Source organism: Oncorhynchus masou, chromosome 9 (assembly GCF_036934945.1).
Source record: "Oncorhynchus masou masou isolate Uvic2021 chromosome 9, UVic_Omas_1.1, whole genome shotgun sequence".
Taxonomy (NCBI): Eukaryota; Metazoa; Chordata; class Actinopteri; order Salmoniformes; family Salmonidae; genus Oncorhynchus; species Oncorhynchus masou.
In genome coordinates this window covers 27268683-27290467 of record NC_088220.1, presented here as the reverse complement: position 1 = coordinate 27290467, position 21785 = coordinate 27268683, and the positions used below count along the sequence as shown (strand labels likewise).

At 48.8% G+C, this 21785-nt stretch overlaps 1 protein-coding gene across 1 annotated transcript in view; it reads right to left on the bottom strand.

Annotated features, from left to right (window-relative positions):
* The window catches only part of LOC135545768 (dedicator of cytokinesis protein 2-like), a 135243-nt gene extending 116783 nt beyond the window's left edge, over positions 1–18460 (bottom strand). Inside the window, 14 exon segments of the mRNA XM_064973616.1 lie at positions 4743–4843; positions 5172–5261; positions 5344–5406; positions 5408–5442; positions 8365–8548; positions 9219–9246; positions 9850–9924; positions 10075–10151; positions 13736–13834; positions 14565–14815; positions 15053–15129; positions 15235–15310; positions 17955–18090; positions 18347–18460. Of these exon segments, the coding sequence (XP_064829688.1) occupies positions 4743–4843; positions 5172–5261; positions 5344–5406; positions 5408–5442; positions 8365–8548; positions 9219–9246; positions 9850–9924; positions 10075–10151; positions 13736–13834; positions 14565–14815; positions 15053–15129; positions 15235–15310; positions 17955–18090; positions 18347–18445 (1391 nt within the window). The 5' untranslated portion in view covers positions 18446–18460.
* Positions 18461–21785: the final 3325 nt, after the last annotated feature.

The window sequence follows — 21785 nt, the reverse complement described above, 5'->3', positions numbered from 1 at the left end:
AGGCCGCTCAGCAAGGAAGAAGCCACTTCTCCAAAACCACCATAAAAAAGCCAGACTAAGGTTTGCAACTGCACATGGGGACAAAGATCGTACTATTTGGAGAAATGTACTCTGGTCTGATGAAACAAAAATAAAACTGTTTGGCCATAATTACCATCGTTATGTTTGGAGGAAAAAGGGGAGGCTTGCAAGCCGAAGAACACCATCCCAACCGTGTAGCATGGGAGTGGCAGCATCATTTTGTGGGGGTGCTTTGCTGAAGGAGGGACCGGTGCACTTCACAAAATAGATGTCATCATGAGGCAAGGAAAATTATGTGAATAAATTCAAGCAACATCTCAACGTATCAGTCAGGAAGTTAAAGCTTGGTCACAAATAGGTCTTCCAAATCAACAATGACCCCAAGCATACTTAATTGTGGCAAAATGGCTTAAAGACAACAAAGTCAAGGTATTGGAGTGGCCATTACAAAGCCCTGACCTCAATCCTATAGAAAATTTGTGGACAGAACTGAAAAAGTGTTGGCGAGCAAGGAGGCCTACAAACCTGACTCAGTTACACCAACTCTGTCAGGAAGAATGGGCCAAAATTCACCCAACTTATTGTGGGAAGCTTGTGGAAGGCTACCCGAAACGTTTGACCCAAATTAAACAATTTAAAGGCAGTGCTACCAAATACTAATTGAGTGTATGTAAACGTCTGACCCACTGGGAATGTGATGAAAGAAATAAAAGCTGAAATAAATCATTCTCTCTACTATTATTCTGACATTTAACATTCTTAAAATAAAGTGGTGATCCCAACTGACCTAAGACAGGGAATTTTGTTTCGGATTAAATGTCAGGAATTGTGAAAAACAGTTTAAATGTATTTTGCTAAGATGTATGTAAACTTCCGATTTCAACTGTAAATGTTTGATATCCATCATTTTTAATTGCGTGCCCTCCAGTTTCACCGGAAGTTAAGTTTGCTGAAAATAAAAGCAGTTGACAATGAGAGGACTTTACTTTTTTAAATGATTTTAAATGCTATTCAATCATTCACCCACACTGCTCGCTCGCGACTACATAGCCAGGCGCTAAAATAGAACTTTGTTCTTTTTGTGAGTCTTGACACGCTGCAAATCCCGACTCTCCCATCTGCTCATTGGTTTTTAGGAGCATATTCCCAGGTGGGTGATTAAAAGATGAACTGAGGTCCACACTCCAGATGGTGGAGTTAATGCACCTTAAAGTTGATTGCCAGCGATTCGGTTGACCGTTTTATGTATGGATTAATTGTCGGAGAAGAGGACCTTGTGCATTTCAGGTAAAATAACTCAACTTTTATATCCCAGGACAAATTAGCTAGCAATAGCAAGTTAGCTAGCTAAATTGGCATAAATGTTTGCTTTTCAACCCGTCCCCAAATTAATATAGTTGGTTCAGAGTTAGTTTTGATATTTCAACCTGCGTGTCCAGATCCTATCTGTGGTGGGTGGACAAAATCAACATGCGCGCGATGGTGGACACACATGCGAGCAGTCTGGTCAGCATGTTACACACAGGATCAAGACAGATACACTACATGGCCAAAATGATGTGGACACCTGCTCGTGGACGACCTCATTCCAAAATCATGGGCATTAATATGGAGTTGGTCCCCACTTTGGTGCAATAACAGCCTCCACTCTTCTGGGAAGGCATTCCACTAGATGTAGGAAGATTACTGCGGGGACTTGATTCCATTCAAGCCCAAAGAACATTAGTGAGGTTGGGCACTGATGTTGGGTGTTTAGGTCTGGCTCGCAGTCGGTATTCCAATTCGTCCCAAATGTGTTTGATGGGGTTGAGGTCAGGGCTCTGTGCAGGCCAGTCAAGTTCTTCCACACCGATCTCAACAATCCATTTCTGTATGTAACTCGCTTTGTCCACGGGGGCATTGTCATGCTGAAACAGAAAAGAGCCTTCCTAAAACTGTAGTCACAAAGTTGAAAGCACAGAATCGTTCAGAATGTCATTGTATGCTGTAGCGTGAAGATTTCCCAGGTATAGTTCTCCGCCAAACCCAAATGCGTCCGTTGGACTGGCAGATGGTAAAGTGTGATTCATCACTCCAGAGAAGGCGTTTCCACTGCTCCAGAGTCCAATGGGAGTGAGATTTACACTACTCCAGCCAACGCTTAGCATTGTGCATGGTTGTCTTAGTTATGTGTGCGGCTGTTCTGCCATGGAAACCCATTTCATGAAGCTCCCAACGAACAGATCTTGTGCTAAAGATGCTTCCAGAGGCAGTTTGGAACTCAGTAGTGAGTGTAGCAACTGAGGACAGACGATTTTTACGCGCTACGCGCTTCAGCACTCGGCGGTCCAGTTCTGTGAACTTGTGTGGTCTCCCACTACGCGGCTGAGCCGTTGTTGCTCCTAGACATTTACACTTCACAATAACAGCACTTACAGTTGACTGGGGCAGCTCTAGCAGGGCAGAGATTTGACTAACTTGTTGGAAAGGTGGCATCCTATGACGGTGCTGCGTTGAAAGTCACCGAGCTCTTCACTAAGGCCATTCTACTGCCAATGTTTGTCTATGGAAATTGCATGGCTGTGTGCTCCAGTTTACATACTTGTCAGCAACAGGTGTGGCTGTAATAGCCGAATCCACTAGTTTGAAGAGGTGTCCACATACTTTTGTATACAGTCCCTTCAGAAAGTATTCAGACCCCTTGACTTTTTCCACATTTTATTTTTTTGTTAGTCTTATTCTAAAACATATTAAATAGTTTTCCCACAGCAATCGACACACAATACCCATTAATGCAATGCAAAAAAACAACGTTTTTTAGACATTTTTGAAATAACTGTTCAGACCCTTTACTCAGTACTTTGTTGAAGCACCTTTGGCAACGATTACAGCATTGAGTCTTCTTGGGTATGAGGCTACAGAAGTTACTCCCATTGTTCTCTGCAGATCCTCTCAAGCTCTGTCAGGTTAGATGGGGAGCGTTTCTGCACAGATATTTCCAGGTCTCTCCAGAGATGTTCGATCGAATTCAAGTCCAGTCTCCGGCTGGGCCACTCAAGGACATTCAAAGACTTGTCCCGAAGCCACAGCTGTGTTGTCTTGGCTGTGTGCTTAGGGCCATTGTTCTGGTAGAAGGTAAAACCAGTCTGAGATCCTGAGTGCTCTGGAGCACATTTTCATCAAGGAACTCTCTGTACTTTTCTACCTTCATCTTTGCCTTGATCCTTCAGTCCCTGCCGCTGTAAAACATCCCGACCGCATGATGCTGCCACCACCAAGCTTCACCATAGGGATGGTGCCTGGTTTTCTCAAGACGTGACGCTTGGCATTCAGGCCTAATAGTTAAATTTTGGTTTCATCAGACCAAGGAATCTTGTTTCTCCTGGTCTGAGAGACGTTAGGTGCTTTTGGCAAACTTCAAGCGGGCTGTCATGTGCCTTTTACTGAGGAGTGGCTCCCGTCTGGCCACTCTACCATAGAGGCCTGATTGGTGGAGTGCTGCAGAGATGGTTGTCCTTCTGGAAGGTACTCCCATCTCCACAGAGGAACTCTGGAGCTCTGTCAGTGTGACCATGGTATTCTTGGTCACCTCTCTGACCTTGGCCCTTCTCCCCCGATTGCTCTAGGAAGAGTCTTTGTGGTTCCAAACTTCTTACATTTAAAAATGATGTAGGCCATTGTGTTCTCGGGGACCTTCAATGCTGCAGACATTTTTTGGTAGCCTTCTAGAGATCTGTGTCTCAACACAATCATGTCTCGGGGCTCGATGGACAATTACTTCATGTCCAATCATTTGAATTTACCACAGGTGGACTCCAATCAAGTTGTAGAAACATCTCAAGGATGATCAATGGAAACAGGATGCACCTGAGCTCAATTTTAAATAAGGTATTTCTGTTTTAGAATTTTTTTATACATTTGCAAAAATGTTTAAAAAACAGTTTTTGCTTTTTCATTATGGGGCATTGTGTGTAGATTGCTGAGATTTAAAAAATATTTATACTTAATCCATTTTAGAATATGATTATTGTGAATATGCAATTTCCCAAATAATCCTTCACTCGGGCTAAAGAGGGAGGCTGGTGCTGCTGGTGCTGCCACATGTGCAGATCAAATATACAGCTGGAACTCTGATTCAGCCTGTTTACATGTCCTAACAATTATAAAGATTGCTCATAAATAAATGTTTTAATTGGCGTATGCTTACCTTGATTTTGACCTTACACCGATTAAGATAAGCAGAGTAAAGTGTTTACATGACTATTGCCGTACTCGGTCTACTGCCATAATCAGTTTAAAATGGAATTATTAGTGTGCATGTAAACATACCATACCCTACCTGAAACCCGCACTATCATGAGGCCTACATCATCTGTCATCATAATGCTGATGATGACACACGTCATTCAACAGTGGAAAATCAATGTGTTCATCATCTCCTGTGGAAATGTCATTATGAGTCTGACATGTTGAGTCATTATCAATACAGCTTACTGTTTTAACTACACCGTCTTACTAGCAATGTGAAAGAGATGGCATTTCCAAGTGCAATACATTATTATTACAATGATGGCTTTAAAGTCTTCATCAGGCTGCTTCTAAGACAGTGAGACAGACAGACAGACAGACAGACAGACAGACAGACAGACAGACAGACAGGAAGAGGAGGAGTTGGACACAGGGAAGAGGAGTTGGATTGGACACCGGACGAGGAGGGGTTGGACACCGGAAGTAGTACTGACTTGTAGGCCAGCGTGGCACTGAAGTGTTGTTTGATGTAGGCCTCCAACACCGTGTTAAAATGCTGGAACTTCCTGTCGGCTATCAGACCAATGATGTAGATCTGAGACAGAGAGCGAGAGGTAGAGAGAGCGAGAGAGAGGTAGAGAGAGAGTAGTAGAGAGAGCAAGAGGAGGAGAGAGAGAGAGGGAGGAGAGGAAGGGATAACAGTTGTATTTGATATGGTGAGAGAGTTGGCCTCATTGGTACAAAGACACACAGACAAGCAACAGACAGACATACAGACATATTCAGAGTGAGAATAACAGAGGCATATGGATAGAGATCGAGAGACAGCCACATGCAGAAACTGACTGACAGAGAACAGAGCAGGTACAAGAGTGACAGAGAATATAAGTGAGAGACATGAACACACACACTCACTCACTCACCAGGGCGTCGAACACTAGGATGTCGTAGTCGTCAGTCTGGGAGTGTTCCATCATGATGGTGAACAGAGCATCCAGAGTATCCTGGAGAAACTAGGAGTGGAAGAGAGGCCATGAGATTACACACACAGAGCAGACAGACACACACACACACACGCAGTACACACACACACACCTTGACCACTTCCTCTCCGTCGATGATCTTGAGTTTCTCCAGGTTTTCTTTGAGGAGCTCAGGGACGAGTCCTCCATTTCAGTAGACCCAGCAAGCCCACTGAGAAGGAGAAAGAAAACAATCCATCAATCCACAAATCTATCCATTCATTAATCCACATATCTATCAAACCATCCATCAATCCACATGTCCAGCCATCCATCCATCAATCCACATATCCATCCATCCATCAATCCACATATCCATCCATCCATCAATCCACAAATCCATCCATCCATCAATCCACATATCCATCCATCCATCCATCAATCCACATATCCATCCATCCATCCATCAATCCACATATCCATCCATCCATCATCCATCTATCCATCCATCCATCCATCAATCCACTTATCCATCCGTCCATCCATCAATCCACATATCCTTCCATTAATCCATCAATCCACATATCCATCCATCCATCATCCATCTATCCATCCATCCATCTATCCATCCATCCATCAATCCACATATCCTTCCATTAATCCATCAATCTATCCATCAATCCATCCACCATAACACAGATCCATCCATCAATCCACATGTCCATCCATCCATCAATCCATCCATCAATCCATCCATCATACCACACATCAATCCACATATCCATCCATCCATCCACATATCCATCCATCCATCAATCTGAATCAATCTATCCATCTATCCACATACCCATCCATCAATCAATCAATTTGAATCAATCAAAGTGCAGTACAGAAACCCCGCCTAAAACCACAAACAGCAAGCAATGCAGATGTAGAAACAAGGTGGCTTGAAAGAACTCCCAAGAAAGGCAGGAATCTAGGAAGAAACCTAGAGAGGAACCAGGTTATGAGGGGTGGTCTGCCCTCCTCTGGATGTGCCAGGTGGATATTATAAGAGAACAAAGCCATCCATCAATCCATACATCCACATATCCATCCATCCACATATCCATACATCCATCCAATCACATACCCATCCATTAATCTATCCATCCATTCATCCATCCATCCAGCCATCCACATATCCATCCACTTATCCATCCATCAAACCATCCATCAACTCATCAATCCACATATCCATCCATCCATCAATCCACTTATCCATCCATCCATCAAACCATCCATCCATCAATCAATCCACATATCCATCCTTCCAACTATCAATCCATCCACCAAACCACATATCCATCCATCAAACCACAAAAAATCCATCCATCCATTCATCCATCCATCCAATGACATATCCAACCATCCATCCACCAATCTATCAATCCATCCATTAATCCACATGTCTATCAATCCATCAAACCACATGTCCATCCATCCACCAATCTATCAATCCACATATCCATCCATGAATCAATTAATCCACATATCCATCCATCCATCAAACCACATATCAATCCATCCATTCATTCATCCATCCAACCATCCATCCACCAAACCACGTATCAATCCATCCATCCATCAATCAAACCACATATCAATCCATCCATCCATCCATCCACTTATCCATCCATCAATCCACATATCCTTCCATTAATCCATCCATCTATCCATCAATCCATCCATCATACCACACACCTATCCATCAATCTATATGTCCATCCATCCATCCATTCATCAATCCATCAATCTACATATCCATTCATTCATCCATCCATCATCCATCTATCCATCCATCCATCAATCCACATATCCATCCATCAATCAAGCAAATTGAATCAAAGTGCAGTACAGAAACCCAGCCTAAAACCACAAACAGCAAGCAATGCAGATGGAGAAACACGGTGGCTAGGAAAAACTCCCAAGAAAGGCAGGAACCTAGAGAGGAACCAGGTTATGAGGGGTGGTCTGCCCTCCTCTGGATGTGCCAGGTGGATATTATAAGAGAACAAAGCCATCCATCAATCCACATATCCATCCACCAATCTATCAATCCATCCATCAAACCACATGTCCATCCATCCATCCATCCATCCATCCATCTATCCATCCATTCATCCATCCATCAAACCACATATCAATCAATCCATTCATCCATCCATCAATCCAATTATCCGTCCATCAATCCACATATCATCCATTAATAAATTAATCCACAAATCCATCCATCCATCCACCAAACCATATATCAATCCATTCATCCATCCATCCATACTTCCTTTGAAAGCCCACATGACTTGGCCCCGCCCTGGGGGTTTGAGGGAGCTTGTTGAGGGGCCAGAGTTTTTGGAGAAGCCCTGTTTAAGCCATGGCCAATACAATGGAAATGAACTAGGAAATCAATTCAAGCACCAGATTTAGTCCACGTGGAAATGAGTCTTTGGCAGTGAGAGGGATTGTACACATCGCCCCATTCACGGTCACTTTCCCCTGCCCAAGTAGAAACACACAAAAAACAACATACGCTCCCTTCTGTATGACATAGACCATGGTAAGCTCCCTATGTAGTGTAGACCACTGAAGCCCCTGTACAGGTGTTAGTGTTCAGTAATGTCTTCCTCAGTAGTGAACCTGCCTGCCTGCTGTCCATCTGTTGACTGGGAGTACAGGTCCAGGTAGAGATGGATCATATCCCTCATCCGGACAGCTGCTCTTTGTGTGTGTGTGTGTGTGTGTGTGTGTGTGTGTGTGTGTGTGTGTGTGTGTGTGTGTGTGTGTGTGTGTGTGTGTGTGTGTGTGTGTGTGTGTGTGTGTGTGTGTGTGTGTGTGTGTGTGTGTGTGTGTGTGTGTGTGTGTGTGCGTGTGTGCGTGCGTGCGTGCGTGCGTGCGTGCGTGCGTGCATGCGTGTGTTATATCTGGCCTGGTGATTAACACTGCAGCACAGTTATCATTACAATGATGAACTGGCTTCTTCAGCAACAGCTGTTACACAGCACCTGTATGCCATGCCAGGGCCCTGGCTGTGTGTGGGGGAAGTGCATGTGTGCGTTTGTGTGTATGACAAAACTACGACATACTCTGTCTGTTCTGAGACCACACACACACACACCGTTTTGAGTGAGCTTGGTGGAGCAGACGAGGGTTGAGATGGTGAAGCTGTCTCTGGAGCTGACAGACAGGCCTCCTACACTGCTGCTGCTGCGGCTCAGTGTCCCCGTCTTGTGAACGTCCACATAACGCGTAGAGGTTAGGGACAGGTACGAGTTCACATCCTCCATACGCTTACTGTCCCCCTGTAGAGAGAAGGAGAGAGACAGAGAGGGTGGGAAGAGAGAGAGGGTGTGAGGAGAGAGAAAGAGGAGAGAGAGGGTGGGGTTATAGAGAGAGAGCGTAAGAGAGAAAGATGGGAGAGAGAGAGAGTGCGGTAAGAGAGGGGGGAAGAGGAGAGAGAGAGAGAGAGAGAGAGAGAGGGTGAGGTGATAGGGAGAGAGGGGGAAGAAGAGAGAGAGAGAGAGAGAGAGAGGGTGGGGTTATAGAGAGAGAGCGTAAGAGAGAAAGATGGGAGAGAGAGAGAGTGCGGTAAGAGAGGGGGGGGAGAGGAGAGAGAGAGAGAGAGAGAGGGTGAGGTAGAGAGAGAGGGGGGGAGGAGAGAGAGAGAGAGAGAGAGAGGGTGGGGTTATAGAGAGAGAGGGTAAGAGAGAAAGAGGAGAGGAGAGAGAGAGAGTTGCAGTAAGAGTTTAGTTTGGGAGTGAATCAAGAGTAATTCATCTTGATTCCTTTTAGCACTTAATCAATAATTCCACTTCATTTGGCAGTGAAGGGTGAGGTGATATTCAGTTAGAGGGTTCAGTCGGTTGTGAAACTTAATAATTTAGAGTCCTTGGTGAGGGTCAGGGGGTTATGGTTCATTTATACCGTTAAGAGAGTTTTGTAGCTGGGAATCGGAGTTGATTCAGTTCTGACCTTGAAGACCACCAGGTCATGAAGCCCGAGAGAGAGAGAGGGTCCATCTTCCTTCATCAGGCGAGAGAAAGGGGGAAAGAGATCCTTAGCTACACAGGAGAGAGAGGGAGGGGTTATAGATCATTCATTGAGTAGAGAGAAAGATGGGAGACATTGCTTTCAAACTGCCAAAGAGCTCAGTGGGGGAAGGCTGAGAGAGAGCAGAGGTTGGGTGTACTCAGAGAGAGAGAGGGGGAACAGGAGCGAGGTGGAGGGTGCATCTCCTAGAGGATGGGGGGGACGGAGGAGAGAGAGGGTGACAGAGAGTTTGAGAGAGTTTAGTTTGGGAGTGAATCAACAGTAATTCATCTTCATTCCTTTTAGCACTTAATCAATAATTCCACTTCATTTGGCAGTGAATCTATAATTATTCAGTTAGCCTGTTCAGTCGGTTGTGAAACTTTAATAATTCAGTGTCCTTGGTGATTTGGCTGTGACTCTGACGTAATTCAATTATTCAGTTCATTTAACTGTGAATCTGTACTGGTTCATTTATACCGTTAATTCATTCGTTTTGTAGCTGTGTGAATCGGAGTTGATTCAGTTCTGACCTTGAAGACCACCAGGTCATGACATCTCCTGTTAGGGCCCTGTGCTCAGCACGGTTCCATCTTCCTTCATCAGGCCCTGAACAAACGCCATGGCAAAGTTCTTCTCACTCTGGGCCCTTAGCTACACAGAGAGAGAGCGAGAGAGAGAATTAAGATCATTCATTGAGTAGATGAAAGCAATGGCTTCCTCCCTGTCACATTGCTTTCAAACTTCCAAACCTTTCAGCTCAGTGGTAAGGTAAGGCTGAGGGCAGAGTTGGGTGTACTCACACTCCTGAGAGGAGCGGTGTCTGAACATGAAGCGCAGGTGGATCCTGTGCATCTCCTCCAGAGGGATGGCCACCTATAGGACGGAGGACAACATTACATCTCCTGTCTGGGCCCTGTGCTATAGGACGGAGGACAACATTACATCTCCTGTCTGGGCCCTGTGCTATAGGACAGAGGACAACATTACATCTCCTGTTAGGGCCCTGTGCTATAGGACGGAGGACAACATTACATCTCCTGTCTGGGCCCTGTGCTATAGGACGGAGGACAACATTACATCTCCTGTCTGGGCCCTGTGCTATAGGACGGAGGACAACATTACATCTCCTGTCTGGGCCCTGTGCTATAGGACGGAGGACAACATTACATCTCCTGTCTGGGCCCTGTGCTATAGGACAGAGGACAACATTACATCTCCTGTTGGGCCCTGTGCTATAGGACGGAGGACAACATTACATCTCCTGTCTGGGCCCTGTGCTATAGGACGGAGGACAACATTACATCTCCTGTCTGGGCCCTGTGCTATAGGACGGAGGACAACATTACATCTCCTGTCTGGGCCCTGTGCTATAGGACGGAGGACAACATTACATCTCCTGTCTGGGCCCTGTGCTATAGGACGGAGGACAACATTACATCTCCTGTCTGGGCCCTGTGCTATAGGACGGAGGACAACATTACATCTCCTGTCTGGGCCCTGTGCTATAGGACGGAGGACAACATTACATCTCCTGTCTGGGCCCTGTGCTATAGGACGGAGGACAACATTACATCTCCTGTCTGGGCCCTGTGCTATAGGACGGAGGACAACATTACATCTCCTGTCTGGGCCCTGTGCTATAGGACGGAGGACAACATTACATCTCCTGTCTGGGCCCTGTGCTATAGGACGGAGGACAACATTACATCTCCTGTCTGGGCCCTGTGCTATAGGACGGAGGACAACATTACATCTCCTGTCTGGGCCCTGTGCTATAGGACGGAGGACAACATTACATCTCCTGTCTGGGCCCTGTGCTATAGGACGGAGGACAACATTACATCTCCTGTTAGGGCCCTGTGCTATAGGACGGAGGACAACATTACATCTCCTGTCTGGGCCCTGTGCTATAGGACGGAGGACAACATTACATCTCCTGTCTGGGCCCTGTGCTATAGGACGGAGGACAACATTACATCTCCTGTCTGGGCCCTGTGCTATAGGACGGAGGACAACATTACATCTCCTGTCTGGGCCCTGTGCTATAGGACGGAGGACAACATTACATCTCCTGTCTGGGCCCTGTGCTACAGGACGGAGGACAACATTACATCTCCTGTTTGGGCCCTGTGCTATAGGATGGAGGACAACATTACATCTCCTGTCTGGGCCCTGTGCTATAGGACGGAGGACAACATTACATCTCCTGTTAGGGCCCTGTGCTATAGGACGGAGGACAACATTACATCTCCTGTCTGGGCCCTGTGCTATAGGACGGAGGACAACATTACATCTCCTGTCTGGGCCCTGTGCTATAGGACGGAGGACAACATTACATCTCCTGTCTGGGCCCTGTGCTATAGGACGGAGGACAACATTACATCTCCTGTCTGGGCCCTGTGCTATAGGACGGAGGACAACATTACATCTCCTGTCTGGGCCCTGTGCTATAGGACGGAGGACAACATTACATCTCCTGTCTGGGCCCTGTGCTATAGGACGGAGGACAACATTACATCTCCTGTTAGGGCCCTGTGCTATAGGATGGAGGACAACATTACATCTCCTGTTAGGGCCCTGTGCTATAGGACGGAGGACAACATTATATCTCCTGTTAGGGCCCTGTGCTATAGGACGGAGGACAACATTAAATCTCCTGTCTGGGCCCTGTGCTATAGGACGGAGGACAACATTACATCTCCTGTCTGGGCCCTGTGCTATAGGACAGAGGACAACATTACATCTCCTGTTAGGGCCCTGTGCTATAGGACGGAGGACAACATTACATCTCCTGTTGGGCCCTGTGCTATAGGACGGAGGACAACATTACATCTCCTGTCTGGGCCCTGTGCTATAGGATGGAGGACAACATTACATCTCCTGTTGGGCCCTGTGCTATAGGACGGAGGACAACATTACATCTCCTGTCTGGGCCCTGTGCTATAGGACGGAGGACAACATTACATCTCCTGTCTGGGCCCTGTGCTATAGGACGGAGGACAACATTACATCTCCTGTCTGGGCCCTGTGCTATAGGACGGAGGACAACATTACATCTCCTGTCTGGGCCCTGTGCTATAGGACGGAGGACAACATTACATCTCCTGTCTGGGCCCTGTGCTATAGGACGGAGGACAACATTACATCTCCTGTCTGGGCCCTGTGCTATAGGACGGAGGACAACATTACATCTCCTGTTGGGCCCTGTGCTATAGGACGGAGGACAACATTACATCTCCTGTCTGGGCCCTGTGCTATAGGACGGAGGACAACATTACATCTCCTGTTGGGCCCTGTGCTATAGGACGGAGGACAACATTACATCTCCTGTCTGGGCCCTGTGCTATAGGATGGAGGACAACATTACATCTCCTGTCTGGGCCCTGTGCTATAGGACGGAGGACAACATTACATCTCCTGTCTAGGGCCCTGTGCTATAGGACGGAGGACAACATTACATCTCCTGTCTGGGCCCTGTGCTATAGGACGGAGGACAACATTACATCTCCTGTCTGGGCCCTGTGCTATAGGACGGAGGACAACATTACATCTCCTGTTAGGGCCCTGTGCTATAGGACGGAGGACAACATTACATCTCCTGTTGGGCCCTTTCTATAGGACGGAGGACAACATTACATCTCCTGTCTGGGCCCTGTGCTATAGGACGGAGGACAACATTACATCTCCTGTTTGGGCCCTGTGCTATAGGACGGAGGACAACATTACATCTCCTGTTGGGCCCTGTGCTATAGGACGGAGGACAACATTACATCTCCTGTTAGGGCCCTGTGCTATAGGACGGAGGACAACATTACATCTCCTGTTTGGGCCCTGTGCTATAGGACGGAGGACAACATTACATCTCCTGTTAGGGCCCTGTGCTATAGGACGGAGGACAACATTACATCTCCTGTTAGGGCCCTTTGCTATAGGACGGAGGACAACATTACATCTCCTGTCTGGGCCCTGTGCTATAGGACGGAGGACAACATTACATCTCCTGTCTGGGCCCTGTGCTATAGGACGGAGGACAACATTACATCTCCTGTTTGGGCCCTGTGCTATAGGACGGAGGACAACATTACATCTCCTGTTAGGGCCCTGTGCTATAGGACGGAGGACAACATTACATCTCCTGTTTGGGCCCTGTGCAAACATGTGACATGCCTGGATTTTAACCCTTTTTTGAAGCTTTTTCATCAAACTGTCCCTTTTTGTTTTTATCCTGCACCATCCTGCTTTCATTTTTGGTGTAATTTCTGGATAAGGTTTAAAACACAGGATCAAATGTTTCTGTCACATGACCAAGTTGTATTACACACTAACAGAGCGTGTTAAGTGTTACGTGTTGTATACAGAGGGAAACAGCTGATCAACGTGCACAAGAATACACACCATAAGACACAACTTATCATTCAAACACACACACACACATGCACACACACACACTCGCTGACCTTGAACGTCTCCATCCAGCGTGGTTGTTTGACCTGGTAGTAGATGACAGATCTGTAGTCGTTGAGCGGTCGATCCCCCGCTCCCAGACAGATAGAGTTCTACAGGACAAAACAGAAAGAGAGAGATGACAGAAAGAGAGAGAGAGAGAGAAGCGGACAATCAATTCAACTAACCCACATCAACCTAGATACTGTACATCCAACCTAATCTTGGTTAACCCAGAACGAAAGTCTTGCGTAATTGGTCAGATGCTATTTTTTAAAATTTATTTTACCTTTATTTAACCAGGCAAGTCAGTTAAGAACAAATTCTTATTTTCAATGACGGCCGAGGAACAGTGGGTTAACTGCCTGTTCAGGGGCAGAACGACAGATTTGTACCTTGTCAGCTCGGGGGTTTGAACTTGCAACCTTCCGGTTACTAGTCCAACATTCTAACCACTAGGCTACCCTGCCGCCCCAATGAAGTTCTGGGTCCATACGTGTTCTGAACTGTGAGGAAGAGCTCCACCCTCTCTCTCTCTGCATGTTACGGGCCGAATGTCCCCTCCCCTTCAGATATTCCGAAGATGCTAAAAAAAATTGATTTGTCCAAATAACCAGGAACAAAAAACCCAAAATAAACACAAAGTAACAAAACTGCTGCTACTGATCTCATGCATCGTGTTGTATCAAGACAGATCCACGGCACCATGTATCTTAGCGTGGTCTGTCCACAACAGATTACATCTAACCCAACTCAGAACCATATGACATCCAATACAAAGGAGGATACAGCCCTGAAACAGAATCCCTGTTCGCCTACCTCCAGATGACCCCCCCAACTCACCGACACAATCTTGCCCTCCTCGTCACACACCATCATGATGACCTCCATGTTCTTCTGGCTGGTCTTGTTGTACTTGTCAAAGTCCCCGGCCCACAGCGTCAGGTAGATGTCGTTGCGGATGTCCCCTGGCATGATGATCTCTGGGAAGCCCAGTTTACGGGCCACCACCGTGCTGCGGTCCACCAGGTGGGGGTACTCCTTACGGATCTGGACGATGTCACCCACCAAGGCCTTCATCGTCACCCATAGACCTGGAGGGAGGACGGAGTAGGGTAAAGATGCCTCTGGACGCTGATCTTGGGTCAGTTTTGCATTACCTACACCAATGGTTAGGATTGGGGGAGGGGAAGGTGCTGCTAGATCTGTACCTAGGGGATAAGGGGAAACTTCACCCCGTAGTGGGGAGGATAGAGGACCAAGCATTGATAATGCAGTGGTTGTTGGCACAATAGCAAGTGTTTCCATGAGTGTGAGGTGAGATGTTCTACCTTGTCCTCCACTGTCTCCTCGTGACGCTGTCACCTTGTTCAGCAGGGGGTGAAGGAAGTCATTCTCTGCCACGACCCTGCACCCCCACATACACACACATTTAAATGACATGACTACAACTAAAATAGGTAAGGATGGAGGGAGAGAGGAGGGAGGAGAGGGTGAAGCAGGGAGGACTTACGGAAAGAAAGGGATGAAATGCTGCTTCTCCTCATCACACTCTATCTTTCCTTTGATGATGTCACTGATGTCCATCACTGCAGACAGGAAGAAATGTAATGTAGTCTTTTATTAAGAATGACCTCTCAGGTTATTTATATTTTATTTGACCTTTATTTAACCAGGCAAGTCAGTTAAGAACAAATTCTTATTTTCAATGACAGCCTAGGAACAGTGGGTTAACTGCCTGTTCAGGGGCAGAACGACAGATTTGTACCTTGTCAGCTCGGGGTTTGAACTTGCAACCTTGCGGTTACTAGTCCAACGCTCTAACCACTAGGCTACACTTAGCAAACAATATTCAATATTCAAGCTGTGACCAGTATCAATGGATCCCAATTCAAAATGTTGTTAACACTGCCCCCTGCCCCCTGCCCACTGCCCAATGCCTACTGCCACTGCCCACTGCCCCATGTCCACTGCCCCCTGCCCACTGGCCCATGCCTACTGCCTACTGCCCACTGCCCCATGTCCACTGCCCCCTGCCCACTGCACACTGGCCCATGCCTACTGCCTACTGCCCACTGCCCCATGTCCACTGCCCCATGTCCACTGCCCCATGCCTCCTGCCCACTGCCCATGCCCCCTGCCTCGTGCCCACTGCCCACTGCCTCCTGCCCACTGCCTCCTGCCCACTGCCCACTGCCTCCTGCCCACTGCCCCCTGCCCCTGCCTCCTGCCTCATGCCCATTGACTACTGCCCCATGCCTACAGCCCCATGCCCATTGCCCCATGCCCACTGCCCCATGCCTACAGCCCCATGCCTACTGCCCCATGCCTACTGCCCCATGCCCACTGCCCCATGCCTACTGCCCCTGCCCCATGTCCACTGCCCCCTGCCCACTGCCCACTGCCCCCTGCCCACTGCTCCATGTCCACTGCCCCCTGCCCACTGCCCACTGGTCCATGCCTACTGCCCACTGCCCACTGCCCCATGTCCACTGCCCCATGCCTCCTGCCCCATGCCCACTGCCCATGCCCCCTGCCTACTGCCCACTGCTCCATGTCCACTGCCCCCTGCCCACTGCCCACTGGCCCATGCCTACTGCCTACTGCCCACTGCCCCATGTCCACTGCCCCATGCCTCCTGCCCCATGCCCACTGCCCATGCCCCCTGCCTCCTGCCCACTGCCCAATGCCTCCTGCCCACTGCCTCCTGCCCACTGCCCACTGCCTCCTGCCCACTGCCCCCTGCCTACTGCCCACTGCTCCATGTCCACTGCCCCCTGCCCACTGCCCACTGGCCCATGCCTACTGCCTACTGCCCACTGCCCCATGCCTCCTGCCCCATGCCCACTGCCCATGCCCCCTGCCTCCTGCCCACTGCCCACTGCCTCCTGCCCACTGCCTCCTGCCCACTGCCTCCTGCCCACTGCCCCCTGCCTACTGCCCACTGCTCCATGTCCACTGCCCCCTGCCCACTGCCCACTGGCCCATGCCTACTGCCTACTGCCCACTGCCCCATGTCCACTGCCCCATGCCTCCTGCCCCATGCCCACTGCCCATGCCCCTGCCCCTCCTGCCCACTGCCCCTCCTGCCCACTGCCTCCTGCCTCCTGCCCACTGCCTCCTGCCCACTGCCCACTGCCTCCTGCCTCATGCCCACTGCCTCCTGCCCACTGCCTCCTGCCCACTGCCCACTGCCTCCTGCCCACTGCCTCCTGCCACTGCCCACTGCCTCCTGCCCACTGCCTCCTGCCTCCTGCCCACTGCCTCCTGCCCACTGCCTCCTGCCCACTGCCTCCTGCCTCCTGCCCACTGCCTCCTGCCTCCTGCCCACTGCCTCCTGCCCACTGCCCACTGCCTCCTGCCCACTGCCTCCTGCCCCTGCCTCCTGCCCACTGCCCCTGCCTACTGCCCCATGCCTACAGCCCCATGCCCATTGCCCCATGCCCACTGCCCCATGCCTACAGCCCCATGCCTACTGCCCCATGCCCACTGCCCCATGCCTACTGCCCCATGCCCACTGCCCCATGCCCACTGCCCCATGCCTACTGCCCCATGCCTACTGCCCCATGCCCCATGCCTACTGCCCCATGCCCCATGCCCACTGCCCCATGCCTACTGCCCCATGCCTACTGCCCCATGCCCCATGCCCACTGCCCCATGCCTACTGCCCCATGCCTACTGCCCCAGGCCCCATGCCCCATGCCCCATGCCTACTGCCCCATGCCCCATGCCCACTGCCCCATGCCTACTGCCCCATGCCTACTGCCCCAGGCCCCATGCCCCATGCCTATTGCCCCATGCCCCATGCCCACTGCCCCATGCCTACTGCCCCATGCCTACTGCCCCAGGCCCCATGCCCCATGCCCACTGCCCCATGCCTACTGCCCCATGCCTACTGCCCCAGGCCCCATGCCCCATGCCTACTGGGGCGGCAGGGTAGCCTTGTGGTTAGAGCGTTGGACTAGTAACCGAAAGGTTGCAAGTTCGAATCACCGAGCTGACAAGGTACAAATCTGTCGTTCTGCCCCTGAACAGGCAGTTAACCCACTGTTCCTAGGCCGTCATTGAAAATAAGAATTTGTTCTTAACTGACTTGCCTAGTAAAATAAAGGTAAAATAAAAAATAATAAAAAAAGTGCCCCATGCCCGCTGCCCCATGCCCACTGCCCACTGCCCCATGCCCACTGCCCACTGCCCCATGCCCACTGCCCCATGCCAAACACTAGTACCTACCTGCCACTCCAAAGGGCCTGCGGAGGCCCTGGGTGCACTTCTTGGTGTTGGTCTCCTTCAGTTCCATACGACCCACTCTCACTATCTGACAGATCAGGTAGATCTTCTCTCTGTTCAAGTCCTTATTACCCAAGTCCTGGAGGAAGAGAGGGAGGTTTTCAAAATCAAAAACATGATTTATATGCACAGAGCATACATTTACTGAATTAGCATTTCTCAACTGGTGGGTTGTGATTTCCCCTCCCTTAATTTGAATATTGATGCAACCTGGTTAAATTTGTGTCATGAGGCAAACCCAGTTGAGAGCCACTGACCTAAATTATTTGATGGCACCTCAATGACTGGATACGGACAAGAAATGCATCCAACAGTGCTCTCTAGTGGTAACTTACTGTAAAGACCACCTTCAAGTTGTTCAGCATTTCAACTTCCCTTGGAAAGCCTTTACTGCCCCAGCGAACCAGGTAGTTCTCACTGCAGAGGGAGGCCATGGAACAGATTAACAAGAAGCAGAAACAATTAATACACACTCAACAGGATTCTTAAAAGGATACTCCGGGAATTTGCCAATAAGGCCAGTTAGACAAACTCACGGATACCATTTTTATGTCTCTGCATCCAGTATGAATGAAGTTGCTAACTAGCATTAGCTCAATGACTGGAAGTCTATGGTATATACTATGGTATCTACTGTACTAGCATGGTAGCAGTCACCATAGACATCCAGTCATTGCGCTAACACCAGTTACCAATTGCGCTAACGCTAGCTGGCAACTTCCCTCAAGCTGCAAGCAAATGGCTTCCATGAGTTCACCTGACTCTGGGGGAGTAAATAAAGGGCTTCATTGCCAAAATCCTGAAGTATCCCTTCAACAAATCATCCACTGATAGAAATGCTCATACGGGATGAATTCACCGAAAAATAAATGTACATAGGGCCTACATAGCGACTGGAATGCATTATAATATATTGCTTTCTCCTAAATATAAGTCTTCTTGGCCAGCAGAGACTGACTGACTATCAATCTGCTTAAAGTGTACAGTGGGGATATGTTGCTAAGCTTTCCAGAGCTGACACCTTCCCAAAATATCCCTGTCACAGTTTGACAGAAGGAGGCCTTCAGGCACTGTGGCCACGATGGAGAATGTCACATACCAGCCGTAATACTCTGGCATGGATGAGAGAGGAAGGAGAGCCTAGATCTGTCGCTCTGACAGTAATAGACAGCTATCACCATTAGCTGTCAGTCAAGCATTGCCTCTCTATTTTCTGAATTTCTACCATGATATTTAAATAGTATGTACATTAGGTTAGACAGCAACCATGTTGAGAACAGGGGAAAATGTGGCTAAGGGGAAGAGAGAAAGAGAAAAGGACTGAGAGAGAAAGACAGCTATCAACCTTCCTGGTGTCAGAGCTCTGACAGCTGCCAGTCAAGCTCTGCCTTTCCATGTGCAGCCTTCTGTGTTGATCATTAACTGTGACTACAGTACAGGAATAAAAACATATATGGAAATGGGGGGTGGGGGTAAGAAAAGAAGAGAAAGAGAGCTGGGAGAAAGCTGAGGAGAGAGAGAGAAACAGGGAGATGTGGAGAAGAGGAGAAAGAGAAGTGGGAGAGAGCAGAGGAGAGAGAGAGAAACAGGGAGATGTGGAGAAGAGGAGAAAGAGAAGTGGGAGAGAGCTGAGGAGAGAGAGAGAAACAGGGAGATATGGAGAAGAGGAGAAAGAGAAGTGGGAGAGAGCTGAGGAGAGAGAGAGAAACAGGGAGATATGGAGAAGAGGAGAAAGAGAAGTGGGAGAGAGCTGAGGAGAGAGAGAGAGAAACAGGGAGATGTGGAGAAGAGGAGAAAGAGAAGTGGGAGAGAGCTGAGGAGAGAGAGAGAAACAGGGAGATGTGGAGAAGAGGAGAAAGAGAAGTGGGAGAGAGCTGAGGAGAGAGAGAGAAACAGGGAGATGTGGAGAAGAGGAGAAAGAGAAGTGGGAGAGAGCTGAGGAGAGAGAGAGAAACAGGGAGATGTGGAGAAGAGGAGAAAGAGAAGTGGGAGAGAGCTGAGGAGAGAGAGAGAAACAGGGAGATGTGGAGAAGAGGAGAAAGAGAAGTGGGAGAGAGCTGAGGAGAGAGAGAGAAACAGGGAGATGTGGAGAAGAGGAGAAAGAGAAGTGGGAGAGAGCTGAGGAGAGAGAGAGAAACAGGGAGATGTGGAGAAGAGGAGAAAGAGAAGTGGGAGAGAGCTGAGGAGAGAGAGAGAAACAGGGAGATGTGGAGAAAGAGAAGTGGGAGAGAGCTGAGGAGAGAGAGAGAAACAGGGAGATGTGGAGAAGAGGAGAAAGAGAAGTGGGAGAGAGCTGAGGAGAGAGAGAGAAACAGGGAGATGTGGAGAAGAGGAGAAAGAGAAGTGGGAGAGAGCTGAGGAGAGAGAGAGAAACAGGGAGATGTGGAGAAGAGGAGAAAGAGAAGTGGGAGAGAGCTGAGGAGAGAGAGAGAAACAGGGAGATGTGGAGAAGAGGAGAAAGAGAAGTGGGAGAGAGCTGAGGAGAGAGAGAGAAACAGGGAGATGTGGAGAAAGAGGAGAAAGAGAAGTGGGAGAGAGCTGAGGAGAGAGAGAGAGAAACAGGGAGATGTGGAGAAGAGGAGAAAGAGAAGTGGGAGAGAGCTGAGGAGAGAGAGAGAAACAGGGAGATGTGGAGAAGAGGAGAAAGAGAAGTGGGAGAGAGCTGAGGAGCGAGAGAGAAACAGGGAGATGTGGAGAAGAGGAGAAAGAGAAGTGGGAGAGAGCTGAGGAGAGAGAGAGAAACAGGGAGATGTGGAGAAGAGGAGAAAGAGAAGTGGGAGAGAGCAGAGGAGAGAGAGAGAAACAGGGAGATGTGGAGAAGAGGAGAAAGAGAAGTGGGAGAGAGCTGAGGAGAGAGAGAGAGAAACAGGGAGATGTGGAGAAGAGGAGAAAGAGAAGTGGGAGAGAGCTGAGGAGAGAGAGAGAAACAGGGAGATGTGGAGAAGAGGAGAAAGAGAAGTGGGAGAGAGCTGAGGAGAGAGAGAGAAACAGGGAGATGTGGAGAAGAGGAGAAAGAGAAGTGGGAGAGAGCTGAGGAGAGAGAGAGAGAAACAGGGAGATGTGGAGAAGAGGAGAAAGAGAAGTGGGAGAGAGCTGAGGAGTGAGAGAGAGAAACAGGGAGATGTGGAGAAGAGGAGAAAGAGAAGTGGGAGAGAGCTGAGGAGAGAGAGAGAAACAGGGAGATGTGGAGAAGAGGAGAAAGAGAAGTGGGAGAGAGCTGAGGAGAACGAGAGAAACAGGGAGATGTGGAGAAGAGGAGAAAGAGAAGTGGGAGAGAGCTGAGGAGAGAGAGAGAAACAGGGAGATGTGGAGAAAGAGAAGTGGGAGAGAGCTGAGGAGCGAGAGAGAGAAACAGGGAGATGTGGAGAAGAGGAGAAAGAGAAGTGGGAGAGAGCTGAGGAGAGAGAGAGAAACAGGGAGATGTGGAGAAGAGGAGAAAGAGAAGTGGGAGAGAGCTGAGGAGAGAGAGAGAAACAGGGAGATGTGGAGAAGAGGAGAAAGAGAAGTGGGAGAGAGCTGAGGAAAGAGAGAGAAACAGGGAGATATGGAGAAAGAGGAGAAAGAGAAGTGGGAGAGAGCTGAGGAGAGAGAGAGAGAAACAGGGAGATGTGGAGAAGAGGAGAAAGAGAAGTGGGAGAGAGAGAGAGAGAGAGAGAGAGGGAGATGTGGAGAAGAGGAGAAAGAGAGTGGGAGAGAGCTGAGGAGAGAGAGAGAAACAGGGAGATGTGGAGAAGAAAATAGAAGGATACAGAGAGAAACACAGGGACCATTGGA